Raw genomic sequence first — 20,614 nt, 5'->3', positions numbered from 1 at the left:
CAAAAAAAAAAAACACACACACACACATACTACCCATCTCATCTGTCTAACCCCCCTTAATTCTTCCTTAAATTGCCACAATACTGGGTGGTGGTTTGTTCCAACAATCATTTACTCTGTGGCTGACAACAAATTTTCACACATCTATCCTGTAGCCAGCTTTTTTCAGAGTGCATGTGTGTGTATGTGTATGTTTTGTCTAAAAAAGAATAAGAATACCATAAATTAAGTACTTCAATCAGTATCACTCAAACAATCAACCCCTTTATCATTTGTGTACTGGTCACATTGAAAGCAAGTTTATGTAACACATCTTTCAACATTGCTAGTCTGTCACCCAATGGGGATTTTACATGCAGATTTTTAATTTATGTGGAGTCATTGCTGGTAACCAGGTCAAGAATATTTCTTCCTCTAACATGCTGCTGTATAAAAGTCATCCAAGAAATCTACAAAAGTCTTGTTAGTGTGTGAGACAGATTCCAGTCAACATTTGGAAAGTTTAAATCTCCCATTATAAGACATTCTGATTTACTGATCCACTCTATTTCTCTATATAGTTGTTTGGTATACTCATCGCCATCATTAGGCCTATACTTCTATACTTCTCACTTTTGTTTTTTCAGTGCCTATGTCACACCAAACTAACTCAACATTACACTGGTCAACCATTTCAACCGCATGCTACCTTAGATTTAATATGCTTCTTAACTTAGAGCATATCCCCTCCACCTCACTGATCCTTCCTGTATACATTATACTCCCAATATTCAAATTTAGCTAAGCTTATATCAGAGTGACTCCATGTCTCCACTATCCCTACAGTTGTCTGCATTTGATGACTTTAATCAGTACTTCAAATTCATTTATTTTTTTTTTACAATGCTCTTAGTAAAATGAAGTAAACATGCACATGTTTTTACTCTTAGTTACCCTAACACAGCCCATGTGTTAACTTGTTCCGTGACTAGCCACAGTGGAGCCTTAATTCCCTGATCCCTTGTTTTCCAGGCTGCTGCATGTTCCACTAGAAGCAGGGCAAGGATCACTTTCACCTTTGCCTGCAGCTCTTGTTAATCTATTAGTCTGTGTATCCCTCCCCAAGTCTAGCAGTTTTCCAACCCACCTATCACTGCCTCAACAGCATCAGCAAATGTTCTAGCATCCCTTCTCTTTAATTGTATCCCATCCATATAAAAACAGTCTCTCCTATTAACAAGTACAGTCCACACAGAAAAATTCTATCCCATGAGCATTGCACAATATCTAGGGCCAAATTGATTGCCAAGGCTCTCAACATATACTCCCTCCTATCTTGTCTGGGCGGAATTGCAGACATTTTCAAATTCAATCCTAACTTCTGAATTATTTCCTAACATTGCCCAGTACTTGTTAAGTAAGCTCTCAGATCTCCTTGTCTTAATAACCTTAGTCCCAATGTGTACAACAATATCACTTTCTGTGCCCTTAAAAGATGATATCTGCTATTCTATGCTATTCCATTGCTCCTTCTTGAACAACATATTTCTGGTTCCCTGACAACAGAATCTCCAGCAATAACTACTTTCTGTGGGACCAGTGCATTCTTCCTTGGAGATTGACACTGTTACTTGCCTGATGCACAAGTGTGAGCCCTGGCATTGAGTTGGGTAGCTGGGAGCTTTTTAGGCCCCCCATTTTAACTCCTCTGAAAGCATCTACCCTACTCTTCAAACTCTCATAAACGCCCATCAGAAAGCTAAGTTGGCACCTGATTTCTTCACATTCCTGTACCAAACACATGGAACCCCCACCCCCACGGCTGTATTGTGTCCTGTTCCAGAAAGTTCCCCAAACATTGCACAAGTCGTTCATTTTGTTAGGCCACAATTAGCATTAGCATTAGTAGAGGCATTTGATGCAAGAAAGCAAGCTTATGCAGCATCAGCCAAAATAAAAAAATAAAAATAAATAAATAAAAAATAACCACTTCCACTTCACCCCTCTGTTCGTTCAAAATACCTGTCCAGCTGAGCCTTAAACTTATTTAGGCTATCAACTTTCACGACAAGGATGGAAGTCTATTCCACCAACCAACCAACCAACCACCCGCTGGCTAAAGGCAAATTTCCTCACGTCTATCCTACATCTCTCTTTTCTCAATTTGAATTTATGCCCTCTCAGGTGATTATTCTGAGCAAGAGGAAGAATCCCATCAGCATTGAGCATGCTCAAACCATTCAAGGCTTTATATGCCGGTGCCTAGTCTCCAGACACTGTAATTTGCAAAACTTAAGCCTTTCTTCGTAAGAGCACCCCTTTGTTCCATTCACTAATCTTGTTGCCCTTCTCGGTACTCGTTCCAGCATCTCTACATCCTTCTTGAAATGAGGCCTTCAGACCTGTATGCAGTACTCTAGATGTGGCCTGACCATTGCCTTATACAAGGGAATAATCACCTCCTTATCCCTGCTAGCAAAATTCCTATATATCGTTGACAATATACCATGAGCTACTCTTGCAGCCTGTCTGCACTGCTCAGAAAACTTCATATCTGCCTGCACAACCACCCCCAGGTCCCTTTCATTCTCTATCACTGTCAGTGTAGTACCACAGAGTTGATACGTTGCTGTGGGGTTGCTATTTCCCATATGTAGTACTTTGCATTTATCAATGTTAAACTTCATTTGCCACCTCTCAGCCCAACCTTTCCAGATCCTGTTGCAGTAGCATAGTGTCAGTAGTGTCCTTGACAACCTTCGTATCGTCTGCAAACTTGGACATTAAGCTTGATATACCATCATCAATATCATTTATAAATACAGAAAACAATAATGGACCCAATACTGAACCCTGAGGGACTCCACCAATAACATTAGTCCACGATGAGCAGTGTCCATTGATTACCACTCTGTCTTCTCCCCCTCAACCACCCCTTTATCCATAGCAGCAATTTGCCTCCAATGCCACACTGCTCCAATTTGTCCAGCAATCTTCCATGTGCAACAGTATCAAAAGCCTTTCTAAGATCCAAGTATCAAAGTTATTCCCTGCATCCAGTTCTTTTGTGACTGCATCATAGTATCCAATCAAATTGGTCAGGCAAGACTTCCCCTTAACAAAACCATGCTGTGTCTGAGCTATAACTGAAGTCTTGTCTAGATGATCCTGCAGTGCTTCTTTAACCAGTGCCTCCATTAATTTTCCGGGAACAGAAGTTAAACTCACAGCTCTATAGTTACTTGTGTCAGCCTTTGATCCTCCTTTGTCAATTGGTGTCACATTTCCACATCTCCAGTCCATGGGTACCTCCCCTGAGTCTAAGGAAGCTCTCATAATTATGGCTAAGGGTTTGATTACTTCCTTTGCTGCCTCCTTTAATATAACTGGGTAGATCCCATCCACTCCAGGTGCCTTTCTTATGTTTATCTTCAACAATTTCTTCTCAACTTTACTCTTAGTTATTACAAGATTCTCTAGCTTACTGCCAGAGTTGAATACACCTCTGGCATTCCCCTCGCTGAATAACTCCTCATATGTGAATGTCGATGCAAAATATTCATTTAGTTTGTTAGCTACCTGAGGAGGATCATCAACAGTTTACCCATCGATATCAAGTGGACCAATCTGATTCATCCCCTTCCTTCTAGAGTTTACATAAGTAAAGAACTCTTTGCTCTTTTTCTTTGCATCCCTTGCCAAAGATTTCTCGTAATCTGCCTTCGCATGCCTAACCTCCTTTGTAACTTGGTTACAGATCAACTTGTATCTATCATAGGCTTCTGTGTCAAGTGTTAATTTGTATGTATCCCATGCATCTCTGCCATATGTCTAATTAGTTCATCTGACATCCACTTAGGCCTAAACCTTGAACAGTATTTCTTAGTTGGTATGTAAAGCCTAGTAGCTTCCAAGATAAGTTCTTTGAATGCTTCCCATTTTGAATTTGCTGTTGGTAACATCATCAGTTGGTCCCACTGTATAGAATTTAAATACTGTCTCAGTCCATCGTAGTCGCCTTTACGAAAGCAATAACCCTTCCCTTTACCCCTAATGGTAGTTACCTCTTTGAGTAAATCCCACTTCATCACACTGTGATCACTGCCACCTAGTGGTTCATTTACCTGCAGATTCTTAATGCATGAAGAATCACTGCTGATAATCAAATCAAGAGTATTACTCCCTCTAGTTGCCTCCCGAACATGCTGATGTAGAAAACAATCATCCAATAAATCCACAAAAGCCTTGCTAATGTGTGAGTGACCATCCCCCAAATTCCAGTCAATATCTGGGAAATTAAAATCCCCCATTATAAGACTCTCTGATTTACTGGCCCACTCTATTTCCCCATACAGTTTCTTATTATACTCATCAGAGTCATTAGGCCTAGAGCACACTCCTACTCTCAATTTTGATCTCCCAATGCTTATGTCACACCAAACTGACTCGACACTGCACTGTCCAGCAATGTCGACTTGCTTCACTTCCTTTGATTTTATGTATTTCTTAACTAATAGCATCACCCCTCCTCCCTTCCTATCCTGTCTATCCTTTCTGTAGACATTGTTCTCCCCAAATTCCAGTTCTGCATTCCTTATATCTGTGTGACACCACGTCTCTGAAATCCCCACAATATCTGCCTTTGATGTTTTGAGCAATACGTCAAATTCATCAAATTTATTTACTAAACTCCTAGCATTGGTGTACACGCAAGTATACATGCACCTGTTCTTTTTCTTAGCTACCCTAACACAACCTATGTGTTTATTTGTACCTCAATGATTCCTAGCAGTCTCTGAAATATCCTGCATCTTATTTTCCAGGCTGCGGCTCATTCCAATAGAAGCAGTGCAAGAATCACTTTCACCTCTGCCAGTGGCTACTGTTAATCTATTAGTTCTTGTATCCCCCAATCTAGCAGTTTTCCGACCAACCTAACACTGCCTCGATAGCATCAGCAAACATTCTTGCACCCTTTCTATTTAAGTGTATCCCATCCCTGTAGAAGCAGTCTCTCCTGTTAACATGTACAGACCAGGCTGAACAAATTCTACCCCTTGAGCCTTGCACAATCTTTCCAGGGCCGAATTGATTGACAGGGCTCTCATCATATACTCCCTCCTATCGTGTCTGGGCAGAATTGCAGACACTTTCAAATTCAACCCTATTTCACGGCTTTTTTTCAACAGTGACCTGTACTTGTTAAGTAATTCCGCCAGTCTCCTACTCTTAATATCATTAAATGATTTGTAGGAGAAATTTCTCCTTCAGTTCTTCCCGAGGCTGCAGCACTCCTGCTACTTTGTGCCCACTGCTTTAGTGTAGGGCAGTGTTTCCCAAACGTTTTAGTCATGGAACACTTTTCATCTCGCATCATATTCACGGAACATTTACGAAACACAAGTTTAGTGGCAGCCTAAGAACTGTTTGCTAATATTTTATTACATGTGATGGACAGGAGCATCTTTATTTCCATCACAGATAAACTCCAAATTCAAATAACTGTCATTATACTTTCGTTTTGGTCTTTTATTAGTTGGTTCCTGTTTTTTCACTTCGGTTTTTTGGGGAACAAAAGGCTGCGATTGTTCATCTCACTTTCAAGTGTGACAATATTGTGTTTGTTTTCATTAACCACAGTTACAATATTAGAAGTACTTGCTTCTTGTTTTAGTTTCTTTTTTCAACCACAAATTCATGGTCAATATTTTAATATTAATATTTCGAAATACTAATAATGATCAAAAAAATTTATGCAAGGAAGTGAGTTTAGTTATGATATCAGTTCGCTTCCTCCTCTCCTTCAATCCGTGTACTCCAGGCTAAATTGCATACGAATGGATACTAAATCACCACATTGCTACTTTTTCATAGGTATTATTACCTCTACAGATACTTCTCTATGCAAAAGCCCACCAAAATGAAGTGTTCTGTGGTCTGTTTGATTATTAGCTTATGCCAGTATATTAATAACTGAAAAAAATGATGTTAAAAGTTAAATATTATAATGATACAAAAGTAGTGTACGCTACAAATATGCAAAATGAATTATTAATTACGATTTTTTGCGGAACACTTGTTCACATTTCTGTGGAACACAATATCGGAAATGCTGGTGTAGGGCATGATTTCTGGTTAAATACAATTTATTTGATTTAACAATGAAATATAATAAAATGAATCAATTTAATTGCATATTTGACAACACTAAACTAAGCTAATAGATTTCTGAATGCTGTGATGCATTTAACATGTTAACACATTGCACTATCACGTTTCACATTATTCCTTATGCTATCAAGTTTTACATTATATAGTACAATGTACTTTTACAATGGCAGAGGTTTAAATTATTTATATTCTAACTAAATGTAAAATATCTTAACTAAAAACAAAAAATATATGCCTAATGAGTGATTAGAACCCTCTAGCTACTTATCTTCTATCACAAATAAAACCCTTTTATTCCACTGCACTACTTGAGGTGTGGCTTACCATGCCATTATATCCATGCCAAAACACTGATAAAATCACGTAGTTGCTGATGAAGCAATAGTGACAGTAGCATTTTGGTTTTCACTTATACTGAAGAAATATCTCCTGCAAGTCTACAAAACTGTGTCCAAGTCCCGTATTCACAGAAACATGCAGAAAAATCAGTTGTATTTGTTCAAACTGCAAATTCTTCAGGGAATGCAAAACCATTGTTTCAGAACAATTGTGCATTCAATGATGAAGTTTATTTCTACATTTTGGTGAGGTTAATTGGAAAAAGTACCAAAAGTAACCAACCCTAATTGAATTAACCCTTTATGAAGCAAGGTGTTTACATGTTATGAAATTGCTTGTCTCTCTAAGTACCAAATAATTAAGTTATTCTTCTTTTTCTTCTTATGAAATACTTACAGTAGATGTGTATCTTTTTCAAGCATTTTCAGTGGGCAGGGCAAATATCTCGAATGGTTGTAGCAAGATTGTACAAGTGCTCATTACAGCCATGCATCAAGAGAATAGCTAGATGAACCATTCACTTAACACTGGATTAGAAGTCTGGGACCATTGGAGTAGTCAGTGCAGCCTCTACCCTAATCTTACACTCATGGACTTTTTACCTTTGGGAAGCCGTCTCATGGCCAAGGTGCGTGTTAAAGAACAAATTGTCGCTGCATGCAGCATCCCCAAACAATTCATGTTCTGAACTGGCAGAAGTGTTTGCATTTTTGTGTTTGTGAAGATTGAATGTGTACAAGTGGCGTGTGTACTGAACATAGTTTGTAACATTTCTCTGTGGTTTCAGATTATGGGCACCCTATTGTATTTTAGTTTCCCTGTTGTGATTTACCCAACTATGCTAAGTGCAGACAGAATTTAAGTTTGTAAAAGTCATTTATATTAATGTGAATTAAGCTCTGATCATGTACTACAAGAAAAGAGGTGGCCACGAGCAGGCTGCACACTAGTACCAAGATTTTATGTAAACACCTTCAAATAGAGGTGTATAAGGCTTTGAATGGTTTGAGCATGCTCAATGCCAATGGGATTCTTCATCTTGCTCAGAATAATCACCTCAGAGGGCATAAATTCAAATTGAGGAAGGACGGATGTCGGATAGATGTGCGGAAATTTGCCTTTGGCCAGCGGGTGGTTGGTTGGTGGAACCGACTTCCATCACTTGTTGTTGAAGTTGATAGCCTGAACAAATTTAAAGCTCAACTGGACAGGTATTTCGAACGAACAGAGGGGTGAAATGGGAGTGGGGGTTTTTTTTTTTTTTGGCTGATGCTGAATAAGCTTGCTTTCTTGCATCATATGCCTCTACTAATGCTAATGCTAAATATTTTAAGTAATTGAAATATTTTGCACTCTTTGTATGATGCTGCAATGACTTTCTTGGCAATTATGTTCTCCCAGGATTAATGATAGTGTTAACAGATATGCAGTCTCAATTTCTTTTTGGTATGTGATGGCAAATGGAACTGGGGCCTTTTATTTTGTCTTGAAGAAGATGAGGAGATGTTTGCAGTTAATTTTGTTGTTTGGGAACATTTGGTCTTCCAGTATACCTTTGACATTTTTTCAGTATATTCAATTCACTGTTTAACTTCAAGTAGACTAGGATTTCCCATTTTTGAATGAGATGGCCATGAAAACAAGCTTTCAGTATATATCGTGTGTGTGTGTGTGTGTGTGTGTGTGTAGGAAACCTGTGTGCAGGCTTCCTGTTATTTGCTGATATCTGATGCTGTTGCTAGTATTTTGACGAATTATCTTATTCAGTGTGTGCAATTTTATGACATAAGCAAAGGATATCATTTTTAAAGTAAACACTTACACTCCTTATGTGGAAGTGGACCATATATTGAGTGCTTTGCCCAGGCTGTGAGATGGTATGCTGTTAAATTCAGTGTATGCATTAGCAGAGGCATATTATGCAAGAAAGCAAGCTTATGCAGCATCGGCCAAAAAAAGAAAGAAAAAAAAAAAAAATTCCATTTCACCCATTCATTTGCTCCAGAAGTTTGTCCAGCTCCTCCTTCAATCCATTAAACTATCAACTTCCACAACAAATGGAAGCCTGTTCCAGCAATCAGCTACCTGCTGGCCAAAAACAATTTTTTTCACATCTATTCTGCAACTGTCTTTTCTCAATCTGAATTTATGTATGGGCTTGATCTCACAATGTGCATGCCTATGGCCATTTACATTTTCCCAGAATCACAGCCTGCCCTCAATACACTAATGTACTTAGCTAATAATTTTGTTGGTGGAGGGAACAAAAGGGTGCTCTTACCAAAAAAAAAAAAAAAAAAAAAAACCAGCTTTAGTTCTTCAAATTTCAGTACCTGGAGACCAGGCACCTGCAAAGAGATCTGATTGAGGTGTTTAAGGCTTTAAATGGATTAAGTAAACTCAATTTGATGGCATTCTACCTCTTGCTGAAACTACACACAAGGGGGCATAAATTGAATTTGAGGAAGGATGGTTGCATGATAAATGTGTAGAAGTTTGCCTTCAGGCAGTGGGTGGTTGATCGTTGAAACAAACTTCCATCTGTTGTCGTGGAAGCGGGTAGTTTGAATAAATTCAAGGAAGAACTAGACAAATTCTTGTAGGGGTTGGATGGGTCAGGTGGGTAGTTCGTTTTGGCTGAGGTTCTATAAGCTTGCTTTCATGCATCCTTTGCCACAAGTAATACTAATTATTTTACACGAGCAGGCATATTTTTCATTTTCACACCATTTAGTATTTTTGGAATAAATGCAAGAAATAGTTTATAATTTTGCACTTTGCAATGTGGTGAAAATCACCTTACTAAAAATCAGCAAAATTGCTATTAATAGAAATATTTGAGTGGACAGCAATAATACATACTATTATATTCAATATAAGAATGAAAGATATTTAGCATAAATAGTGATGCAAATAAGGAAACAACCAAAAACTATATACATACTATGCTAGAAGTCCTACTGCTAACACTAGGGCTTGCAAACTGGTTTTCATATTGAGTTGTTAAAACCGAAACAGAGCTTCTAAAACTGGATTCGAATATTTTCTTAGATAGCCCTCGAATATAGTTTTTTGTTACGCACATTTTCTTTTTTTTGTTCGTGTGTCTGAATTGTTCAACTGCTTTGTTTTAAACATGTTTTTTTATTTTATCTTATTTTAAGGTACGAATCTCATGGGCAAGTGGCCCAAATCTAGGAGGGGTACTTTTTATTTTCCCACCTGTATCATGGCATGATGCAGGTGTACTCATTTACGACAGAGTGAGTTGGAGCAATACCGTAAAAGAAAATGCTCAACATTTCTCCATTCCATCTATCTTGTTCGCCAGGCAAGTTATGGAACGTGCTTTATTGATGGTTACCCACTAGAAACAGATTCGCTGAATATTGCATCAAATTTCAATTGTAGAAAGTTTTTTGCTTCTTTATTCCTATTAAATTTGTGATCAAATGTTCTCCAAAAAGCAGCTTCACCAAATTTATTTTTATGTAATTTTGAAAATACAATAGATTTAATTGGGGGAAAAAAATTGCAAGTAAATAAATAAAAAATTAATTTCGTGAAAATTTTGAAACTTGCCTCGTTTAGACTCTTCATTCAATGCTTTCGGGAGTGACGCATAGTATTGTGCCTTTGTTATCTTCAATATTTTTATTTAAAATTGTCGGTGATATAAATTCCTACTAATTAATATTTATTACTCTTAATATGTCTAAGATGAAATCAAATGTATGGAAATATTTTGCTCAAAAAAGCAAAGATGAAGCACAATGTTCGGAATGTCAGAAGATAATGAAGTCGTCTGAAGGATCTACATCATCTTTGATGGTGCATTTAAAGAAAATGCATCAGATTGACATTAAACAAGATAACAGTGAACCTCGCATAAAAATGGTAAGAACATTAGAAAACTTTATCGTTAAAAAAATCTATGGAAGAAGAGATTTCAAATTTAGCTGCTTTAGATGGATTTTCTTTTAATTCAGTTGCCAAGAGTGAATTTATACAATCAAGCCTTCACCTTCAGAGAAATAAATACGATAAATTACCACCACCCCTAGTGAATGGAATTAAAAATATGGTTCTGAATTATTATAAAACTAAGAAAGAAGAACTCATTCAGCATTTCAAAAATTCATTGGTTTTGGGTGCACAGTATTCATTGACTCTAGACGAATATACATCTATACAAAATAAAAGGTATATGAATATAAATGTGCATTCAAAAGACAATCATTGGTCGTTAGGTCTTATTGAGATTAATGGTTCACTTGATAGCAGAAGAACTGAGCAAATTGTGAATGGACACTTGAAGGAATTTGGTTTGAACTTGGATGAGGATATTGTTGCCTGCACCACCGATGGGCAGCAATGATGATTAAATTTGGCAAGAAAATTACGCCTAATCATCAACATTGTATACATCTGTCAGTTATAGATGTACTTTATGAAAAAACAATCAATTATGGTGCCACAGTCTCTGAGTCTCCCAAAGACAATGAATAAAATGAAAATAATGAAGAAAGTAGTGATGACTGAGTGAAGAAAGACAGCAAGGCATGCTTTATCAAACCGACTTTACCAATGAGCTCATTTGTTTCTTCAATCCAGTGTCCAATATTGCACAAACTATTAACAAAGTCAGAAAAATTTGCAAGCTTTTTCGAAAATCGCCTACCAAAAATGACATCTTACAAAATTTTGTTAAAGCAAAATTTAATGGAAAAGAATATAAACTTATATTAGATTGCAAGACTAGATGGGATAGCACGTTCTATATGATTGAGAGATTTTTGAAATTGAAAAATTGCATTCCAAATGCTCTATGTGCAGTACTGTCAACTGAAGCTGTGTCTGACGATGATTGGAAAACTCTTGAATTGCTATGTGAAACTTTGCGACCAGTTGAAATGATTCTGAAGGCTATAACCTCAGATGATACAGACTTACTTAAAGCAGAGTCTTCAATAGAATTTCTACTTGCTAAGCTTGATACAGCAGAAAACCCATTTGCTTTAAAGTTTCACCAAAGCCTTTTGCAGCGTTACAATGCAAGACGAAATTGCCAAACTGTGGCTTTGCTGAGCTATCTACACAACCCCAAAAATTTTAAGCAAGAAGATGCAGGTTCAAGAACTTTTGATTTTCCAAGTAAGCAAGTTTTGAAAAAGCATGCTGAAGAGATTTATCAGAGATTATTTGCAAAACAATCCAAAGGAGTCTTAGCATTGAATGAAGAAACTGAAAATAAACGAACTGTTCTTTTAGAAGAAAACAAAGACTCGTCTAGTTCCGATGTTGGAGATACACTCATGCAAGAGTATGATAGTGTAATAAAGAGATTAACTGAAGAACCTTCAAATATCAGAGTGAACTGGAAATCAGCAAAGAATTTAAAAGTTTGGAGGCACCTAGCAGTAAAAGTGAAAAGCTGGAGAAAGTTTATAGAGCACTGCTGATCATTAAACCAACAAGTGTCCAATCTGACAGAGTGTTTTTGATCACTGGTCTCTTTAACACAAAAATAAGGTCAAGTCTCAGGAAAAATGCTTAATATACTGCATTTTTTAAAGGATCATTTTCAGAAAAAAGCTGAGCAATAAATAGTAAAGTAATTTCCCCAAGCTCTTTTTTTTTTCACATTATTTTTATTTATTTATTATTATTATTATTATTATAGGGCTTATTATTTTTTTGTTTACTATACGAGAAGATAGTTTTTATTCAAAGGATTTGAATACAATTTGTAATTTTGTATAATCTCAAGCTGGTTACTTTTTTGGAGCATTTTAATTTTTTTATTTTTTTTACTATAAGAGGTGATAGATTTTGTTTAACAGATTTGATTACGATTTGTACAATCTACCCAAGATAAAATAAATACCTGTGTTATAAGCTTTTAATTATTTTCCCTAAGTCTGAGAAAATTGGTTTTAAAACCGGTTTTAACAGTAAACTTCGGTTAAACTCGGTTTTATGCAAGCCCTAGCTAACACTTAAGCGAGCAGTGCACATTCTTTTGTGTACCAATACAGATTTTTTTTTAATTTCTAAACGTATAATTCTCACATAATTAACAGATTAAAGGAATTGGTAGTGGAATTCTAAATTCACACAAACATAATTCTAATAGAAATTTTAATGTTTGAGTAATTTCTTTTGTTGCATTAGAATCAGAACTATTTGTTAAGATTCTACACTAGTAGTATTTAACTTTTATTTTCTTAACATCTAAAACCTATAAATTTTGAATATTTATTTGTTTATATTTTATTTTAAATTAGTGGTCAAGTACGGATTATTACTGCAGACTCTGAGCATTTTTACCAGTTTGAATCAGACGATGAAAGCTGCACTCCTTTTACTCCCCCACATGGTAAAATTTTTATTAATTTTTCATAAAATAACTTTAATGGTAACTATCTAATTTCATATCAGTTAGTATTTGAATAGATAATAATATTAACAGCATTCAATATGAAGCAAATATGGTTTTCATACCTGCCTAAGTTGTTGTTTTCATTTTGATTACTTCAGAGAATTTTTTAATCAACTATATCAATAAACTCATCAATTCACCCGAGTATAATGGCAGAGAAGAAAAATGTATGGGATTATGAATAAATTATTAGGTAGCATGGAATCATGGAGTAAGTACAAATTGGTATATAATCAAACTATTCAACTGTCTTGGTATGTTAATGAAGATTATTCAAAATATTTGGCTAAGAGTGGAACAATAGTAGCAAAGAATTCTGTGCTTTTGTTAAAACTAGGAGGAAAGTGGTTAACCACATTGATCCATTTAATATAAATTAAATTGCAAAGTATTGCTGTTCCTGTCAGGTTGCTGACAAACCAAATAAATCTTCTATATCTACATTTACAAGTGGAGTTTTTTAGAGATGGGGAAACCAGAAGTCTGTCTAATACTGACTGGAAGTTCAAAGTTTGATAAATGAAATGAAGCAGAAAGAGAAATTGTTGCAATTAAAAATAAACAAGGCACATAGGGCTGATAACATCTTTAATTATATTAAAAGTAACAATAAAAGAGGTGATAATTTTAGCTATAATAATGAGAAAGTCCTTTGATTCACAGACATTCCTGCAAATTTGGGATGTGCTAATATCTCTCCTATTCTAGAAGTGGTTCAAATGGGTAAGGTGATAATTACGGATATAAGTTTGACATCTGCCACAAAATTATAGTAGCAAAATTGTAGTTAAAAGAACTGATACAACATCATCTGAATAGGAATGGAGCTATAAGACAATCACGACATGGATTTTTTTTTTTTTTTTATAGGTTTGGGTTTTTCACAGGTTTCATGCTGTGCTCTGACTATTACTCATGTATATTAATGATGTTGTTGTAGGTATTTCAAGTGTAGTGTTTGTTTTCTGATGATATAAAGTTACGTAAGTAGGGTAGTTAATGTCATTAATCAGGGTATGGTACTTCACTATGATCTATATAAACCGTTTGGATGAGCTGATAAATGGCAATTGAGATGTGGCATTAATAAAGTCAATTTACTGCATTTTAGGTAGCACCAAACCCAAAGTAATGACAAGGCACCTGATGGTACTTGTACACTTAACCAAGCGTTTTTTTTCTGAGCAGTGCAGGAAGGCTAATAGAATAACTCTCATTGATATACAGGAACCATACCTCAGGCAGAAAAAGGTGATTATCCTATTATATAAAACAGTGTTTGGACTGCATCTGAAATATTGCGTACAGGTTTGGAAATCTCATTTTTAGGAAGAAGACAGATTTGTTGCAAAGGGTACAGAGAAGATCAGCAACGTTAAGTGGAGAACAAAAGGCTGTTTCTGTAAATTGCAGCCTCTGGAAACCAGGTATCTGTCTGGTGACCTAACTGAAGTGCTTAATGCTTTAAGAGAGTTGAGTAAACTATGACATATTTACTGTTTTTCAGAACATACACCTAATGTGGCATAAATTTATTTTGAAAAAGAATGGTTGTAGAATAGATGTAACTACCATAAGGGATAAAAGGAAGGGATTTTGCTTTCATAAATGCAACTACAGTGGTTTGCCTTTAGACGGAGAGTGATTTTCTTTGAATGAACTTCCTGGTGTTATGAAAGAAAGAACTTTGTATAAATATAAAGTGTGACTGTGAAAATTCTTAGAAGAAATGGAAAAATTACGTGTAATTTATTTTATTTTTTATTTTTTTAATTAATGCTGTATGAGCTTGTTTCCTTGTGTAATTTTTTCCAAGAAGATCCATGAAATTAATAGCTTGCATTGTTAATCTTAAATAGAATAAAGAACATCATAGGTCCAACTGAGTACTTAGCCATGGTCTTCTCATTGAAATCAGAAAAGTACTCATCCTGAGGATTGTGCTTACGTTTAACTTAATGAAATACCATTATCCACATTAACAATGCTAAATTACACGTACAAAGCAAATGCAACTAGAAAAGACTCTCACACAATTTCTCCGAATAAAATTTTATTGGTAGCCACCACTCTAAGTTCACTTGGCAGTGTAAATTCAAATAGTAATTAAACTAATCTTATTCTGGATTTGAATGCTAAAATATATTTGAGATCTACCTTTAAATCCTGAAAAGCAAAGTTCTCATTCCAGCAAGAATCAAATTTATTGTATATCCAGAGGCGTATGTTCATTGGTGCCTTGGTTCCGCATTTCTTTTTTCATTCAATTCACATTTATTTTCAATGTTATGAAGTCCAGTTTTCAAAATTATTTGAAATAAATACGTGCATATGCACAAATTAACATAAATCTTCCCTTCCCTGATTTCTCAGCAATAAAATATCAGGAGATGGTTGGTGTTTATTAAATATGAAATTCTTATTAAATTTTCTCCCCATTCTATATTCACAGCTCTAAATATGTACAGTTTAAATTAGTAATATCAATGAAGGCATATCAGGCTTAATGTCGAAGTTTGCAGACAATACGAAGGTTGGCAGGGTTGTTAATGACAGTACACTTCTGCAACATGATCTATAAAAGATGAGCAGATGGGCTAAGAGATGGCATCTGAAGTTTAACGTTGAGAAATGCAAAGTATTGTACTGCATTTGGGTAGCAGTAACCCCAGAGTAACGTACCAGCTGTGTGGTACTACATTTAGGTAGTGGAAAATGAAAAAGGCCTGGGAGTAATTGTGCAGTCAGATATGAAGTCTTCTGAGCAGTTTAGACAGGCTGCCAGGACAGCTCATGCGGTTTTGTCAGTGATATACAGGAATTTTTGTTAGCACAGATAAGGAGGTTATTATCCCATTGTATAAGGCAGTGGTTAGGCCACATCTGAGTTCTAAATAGGGTACTGCATACAGGTCTGGAGGCCTCATTTGAGGAAGGCTGTGGAGCTGCTAGAATGAGTTCAGAGAAGGACAACGAGATTGGTGAGTGGAACAAAGGGGTCTTCTTACTAAGAAAGGCTTCAGTTCTGCAAATTGCAGCATCTGGAGAGGTGATTTGGTTAGGTGTTTAAGGCTTTGAATGGATTAAACAAACTCAATGCTGGTGAGACTCTTCCTCTTGCTCCGACCTGAGGGGACACAAAGCTAAATTGAGGAAGGACGGTTGCAGAATAGAAATACGGAAGTTTGCCTTTACCAAACGGGTGCTTGATTGTAGGAACAAATTTCCATCTGTTGTTGTGGAAGTTGATAGGTTAAATTCAAGAAAGAACTACAAACTATTGGAGGGAAAGTAGCTTTTTTTTTTTTTTTTTGGCTGATGCTGTATAAGCTTTCTTAGCATTTACCACTTCTAATTCTACTTCAGAAATACAATATTAATGTCTTAATTTTAGGGTTTCTAATTTATTATAGGTTCTAATTTTATATATATATTATAGATTCTAATTTATAGAGGTTCTAATTTTATTCAGTTATACAAAGACTATAATAATACTAGGAAGGTTAATTCAGAAAAGCAGGATTGCCATTTTTTTTTTTTTTTTTTTTTTTTTATGATGATAATTTCTGAATGTAACAATTAATTATGCATATCGAAAAAGACATTGATTGTGGAATTTCAAAATTGACATTTTTGTGACTCTGATTTATATATATACAGGGTGTTTCAAAAGTAATGGTCAGTAATTTAAGGGTTGAACTGTACAGACTACAATAGGCAAAAAAAGCCTAGTAAACATGGGTCCTTAAGTTAATTGTTTTCGAGATATTGCACATTTCTAGTTGAGATCCACCACTGACTTGTTTGTTTAGGTTAGATTATGCTCATTCTCTCCCTTTCCTCTCTCTCTCTCTCTCTCTCTCTCTCACTCAATGCTCTGAGGCTTAGAAAGCATACTAGTACTTGTCAAAGGATAGTCACCATGGAAAGAGGTTACAGCAACGTAGAGTATGCAGACATGAACTTCACGTGTGGTAAAGCAAAACGGTAGTGCATTCAAGGCTGGACTTTTGTACCAAGAAGCATTTCCCTGCCGAAGGCAGCCCAACAGGTGCATATTCATCAGGGTACATCAACGCGTTACAGAACATGGGAGCTTCGCACATGGAGTACGAGCAGGTAGGCTCAGATGTGGGATAACAAGCTAATTGATCTATAATTTCCAATTTCTGATTTATCGCCTTTCTTGTCAGCAAAATTATGATTGCATCATTGCACTCATTAGGCGTCACACCTTTTCTAATGCATTTTGTGAAGAGTCTTGCCAGTTTTTGTGTGATGTCTCTTCCTCCCAATTTTAACAACTCTACAGTAACTTCATCTTCCCCCGGGGCTTTCTGAGTCTTCATTTTCTTCAACGCATGTCCTGCATCATCACAAAGGATATCGAGTATATCACATGTGTTACTAATTTGCAATCCATCTTCTCCACTGCTGGCATCATTTGCTGGCATCGCTCCTTGTATAATTCTCTATAGTAGTCTTATGCTATTTGAATTATGCCTTTTCTGCTATTTATAAGTACACCATCGCTATTCTTCAGTTTCAGTATCATTTGTCTTTCTGTATTACTACTCATGGCTGCTGATTTAAATCCTTTGTTTTCCCTTAATGCTTGTTCTACTTTTCTAGTGTTAAATTTTCTTATATCCTCTCTGAGTTCTCTTTGTAATGGCCTTGCATAACTAAGTATACTCAATTTTCTCATTGTCACTGTTTATCTTGCTCTTCATTTGTCGTCTTCGGTTCATCATGACAAGTGTTTCTTGACTAATTTTTTCTTCTTTGGATTTCTTTTTACCTATAGGTTTCTTGGACTTTATCACTTTCAGAAAGTAGTAATATTCCTCATCAATATCTTTCCTAGCAGTCTGCAGAAGCTCAAACTTGTTCTTAAGTTCCAGTATTAGTAGTAGTAGCATGTGATGCAAGAAAGCAAATGTATGAGCTTATGCAGCATCAGCCAAAAAAAAAAAAAAAAAAAAAAATCACACCATTCCCTCCAAATGCCTGTCCAGTTCCTCCTTAAATTTATTAGTAAATTAATAAGAGGAGTTTACCTCAATATAGTACGTAGAACACTTCCGTATGATACCCTCCAGAAATTAAAACGGAAAAAACAAAAAAATCGACAACTTACCAGTACATTAAAGTAAAATATAAATAATTAAATAATCAATTTAACACAATTAAAAAAAAACGACTACATTACTATGGTTCAGTTGAAGGAATTGAAGTCCAGAACATAAAATATTCCTGCACTTTTCGGTCAGGTAAAATTACACAAGACTGGATTTCCTATTCGACCTATTGTTTCCTACAGGAACTCGGCATTTTCAGCCTTAGCCACACATGTATATAACATTATAAAACCTTTTAGACAGGTTATACGATTTGGGATTAAGAACTACGATACATTATTTAATAATCTTAAAGACTGTAGACTCGGCGACAATGACAATTTATTCTCACTAGATGTTACCTCATTATATACAAATGTAAACGTTGAATACACATTAGATATTATTTGGGATATGTTAAATAAAAACTCGACACCGATTAATTATACGAAGCTGCCTATTAAGGAAATTTTTCACTTAATTAAACTGTTAGTTGAGGCTAACTACATCACCTTTCGAGACAAGGTGTACAAACAAATTTTTGGATTACCAGTGGGGTTGAGCCTGAGTGGCTTAATGTCAGAGATCTATCTCTCAACGATTGAGCAGATACATTTGACACCTTTTCGTCCCCGTATCACATACTATGGGAGGTATTTAGACGATGTTCTAGTTATTACCGATAGTAGTACTATCCAAGACATTTTACATTCGTTTAATAATATTCATTCTAGACTCAAATTTACATTGGAAAGGGAAGATACGGATACAAAGTCATTAAACTTTCTAAATTTCACGCTTACCCGGGACTCGAACAAAATACAATTTAGCATCTATCGAAAACCTACAAACACCGGTATGCTTCTACATTATAATAGCTATCACCCGTTCACCTACAAAAGATCGATTATCTTTAATCAATTTCTAAATGCCTATAAATATTCAACGACGGATTCTGCTTTGGACTCAGAAATACAAATATTAACTAGTAGATTCTTAAACAGGGGTTATCCCATTAACACAATAAATCGAATTAGGGTACAAGCTAAGGATAGGATACAAAATACTACACCAAGCAACAATAGTAATAACAAAAAATACTTTATTTCTGTCCCATATGTTGAACAGTGGCACAAACAGCTTAACAGATTCTTTAAAGATACCGAATTTAAAATTATAGCTAGGCCTATACGGAAATTAAACACTATACTGAACAATCGCTCGGTTCTTTCCGCGTTCGCAACACAAATATCTGGTATACAACATTTCTTGCGGTGATTGCGACTCGTCTTACCAAGGTTCGACGCGGCTTTCTCTTAATGTTCGTGTAAATCAACACGAAGCCTCAGTTCGTGCTTCTCGTTCAGCAGCGTCAGAATTAGCCTTTCATGCCATTAACGAAAAACATACTTTTTTATTTAACGAGGCCAAAATACTTAACGTTCAACGTAATTATACGCGACTATTAATTGCAGAAACCGTTGAAATTAAATTACACGAGAATTCTGTTAATGTTCGGCGGCCATATTTGATCTCCAATGCGTGGACCTTTACGCGCATGCGTGAAGACATATAATCACTATTTAAGTTGCAGGTTTAGCCTGATTCGGTAATTTTCATTCCTGTGATCACGACAGTCGGTCGAAAAGCATTGTCAGCTTCAGGAAGGAAAATCGTTTTGAATATTTTCGTTAGATTCTTTTAATTGCGTTAATTTGAATTTTAATTGTTAAATTGATTTTGAATTGTGTTAAATTGATTATTTAATTATTTATATTTTACTTTAATGTACCGGTAAGTTGTCGATTTTTTTCGTTTTTTCCGTTTTAATTTCTGGAGGGTATCATACGGAAGTGTTCTACGTACTATATTGAGGTAAACTCCTCTTATTAATTTACTAATATTATTATCAACGTAGAACATATTGAGTATTACAGCTCTGATTCATACTATCCTTAAATTTATGTAACCTATCAACTTCCACAACGACAGATGGAAGTTTGTTCCAGCAATTAACCACCCGCTGGCTAAAGGCAAATTTCCGCACATCTGTTCTACATCTGTCTTTTCTTAATTTGAATTTATGCCCCCTTAGGTTCATAATCTGAACAAGTGGAAGGATCCCATCAGAATTCAGCGTGCTCAACCCATTCAAGGCCTTATATACCTCAATCAGATCACCGCGCAGGTGCCTTGTCTCCAGCCACTGCAATTTGCAGAACTTAAGCCTCTCTTGGTAAGAGGATCCCTTCATTCCCCTCACCAATCTTGTTGCCCTTCTCTGTACACGCTCAGGTAAATCTACATCCTTCCTAAAATGAGGCCTCCAGACCTGTACGCAGTACTCAAGGCATGGCCTGACCATTGCCTTATGCAGAGGGATAATCACCTCCTTTTCCCTGCTAGCAAAATTTTTATATATCATTGACAAAACCCCATGACCTGCCCTGGCAGCCTGTCTGCATTGCTCAGAAAACTTCATATCTGCCTGCACAATTACTCCCAGGTCTTTTTCATTTTCTACCACCTTAAGTGTAGTACCACATAGTTGGTACATTTCTCT

General features: G+C 35.9%; 1 protein-coding gene across 1 annotated transcript in view; it reads left to right on the top strand.

Moving 5' to 3' along the window:
- Positions 1 to 20,614, top strand: part of LOC150079077 (DDB1- and CUL4-associated factor 11) — a 446,028-nt gene that overhangs the window by 1,771 nt on the left and 423,643 nt on the right. Inside the window, exon 2 of the mRNA XM_090383756.1 lies at positions 12,777 to 12,868. Within this exon, the coding sequence (XP_090239882.1) occupies positions 12,777 to 12,868 (92 nt within the window). The remainder of the gene's footprint in view (positions 1 to 12,776; positions 12,869 to 20,614) is intronic.

The sequence above is a fragment of the Mastigoproctus giganteus genome, chromosome 10, assembly GCF_048544385.1.
Source record: "Mastigoproctus giganteus isolate SK-2022 chromosome 10, ASM4854438v1, whole genome shotgun sequence".
Taxonomy (NCBI): domain Eukaryota; kingdom Metazoa; phylum Arthropoda; class Arachnida; order Uropygi; family Thelyphonidae; genus Mastigoproctus; species Mastigoproctus giganteus.
This window is presented reverse-complemented; position numbering and strand designations above follow the sequence as displayed.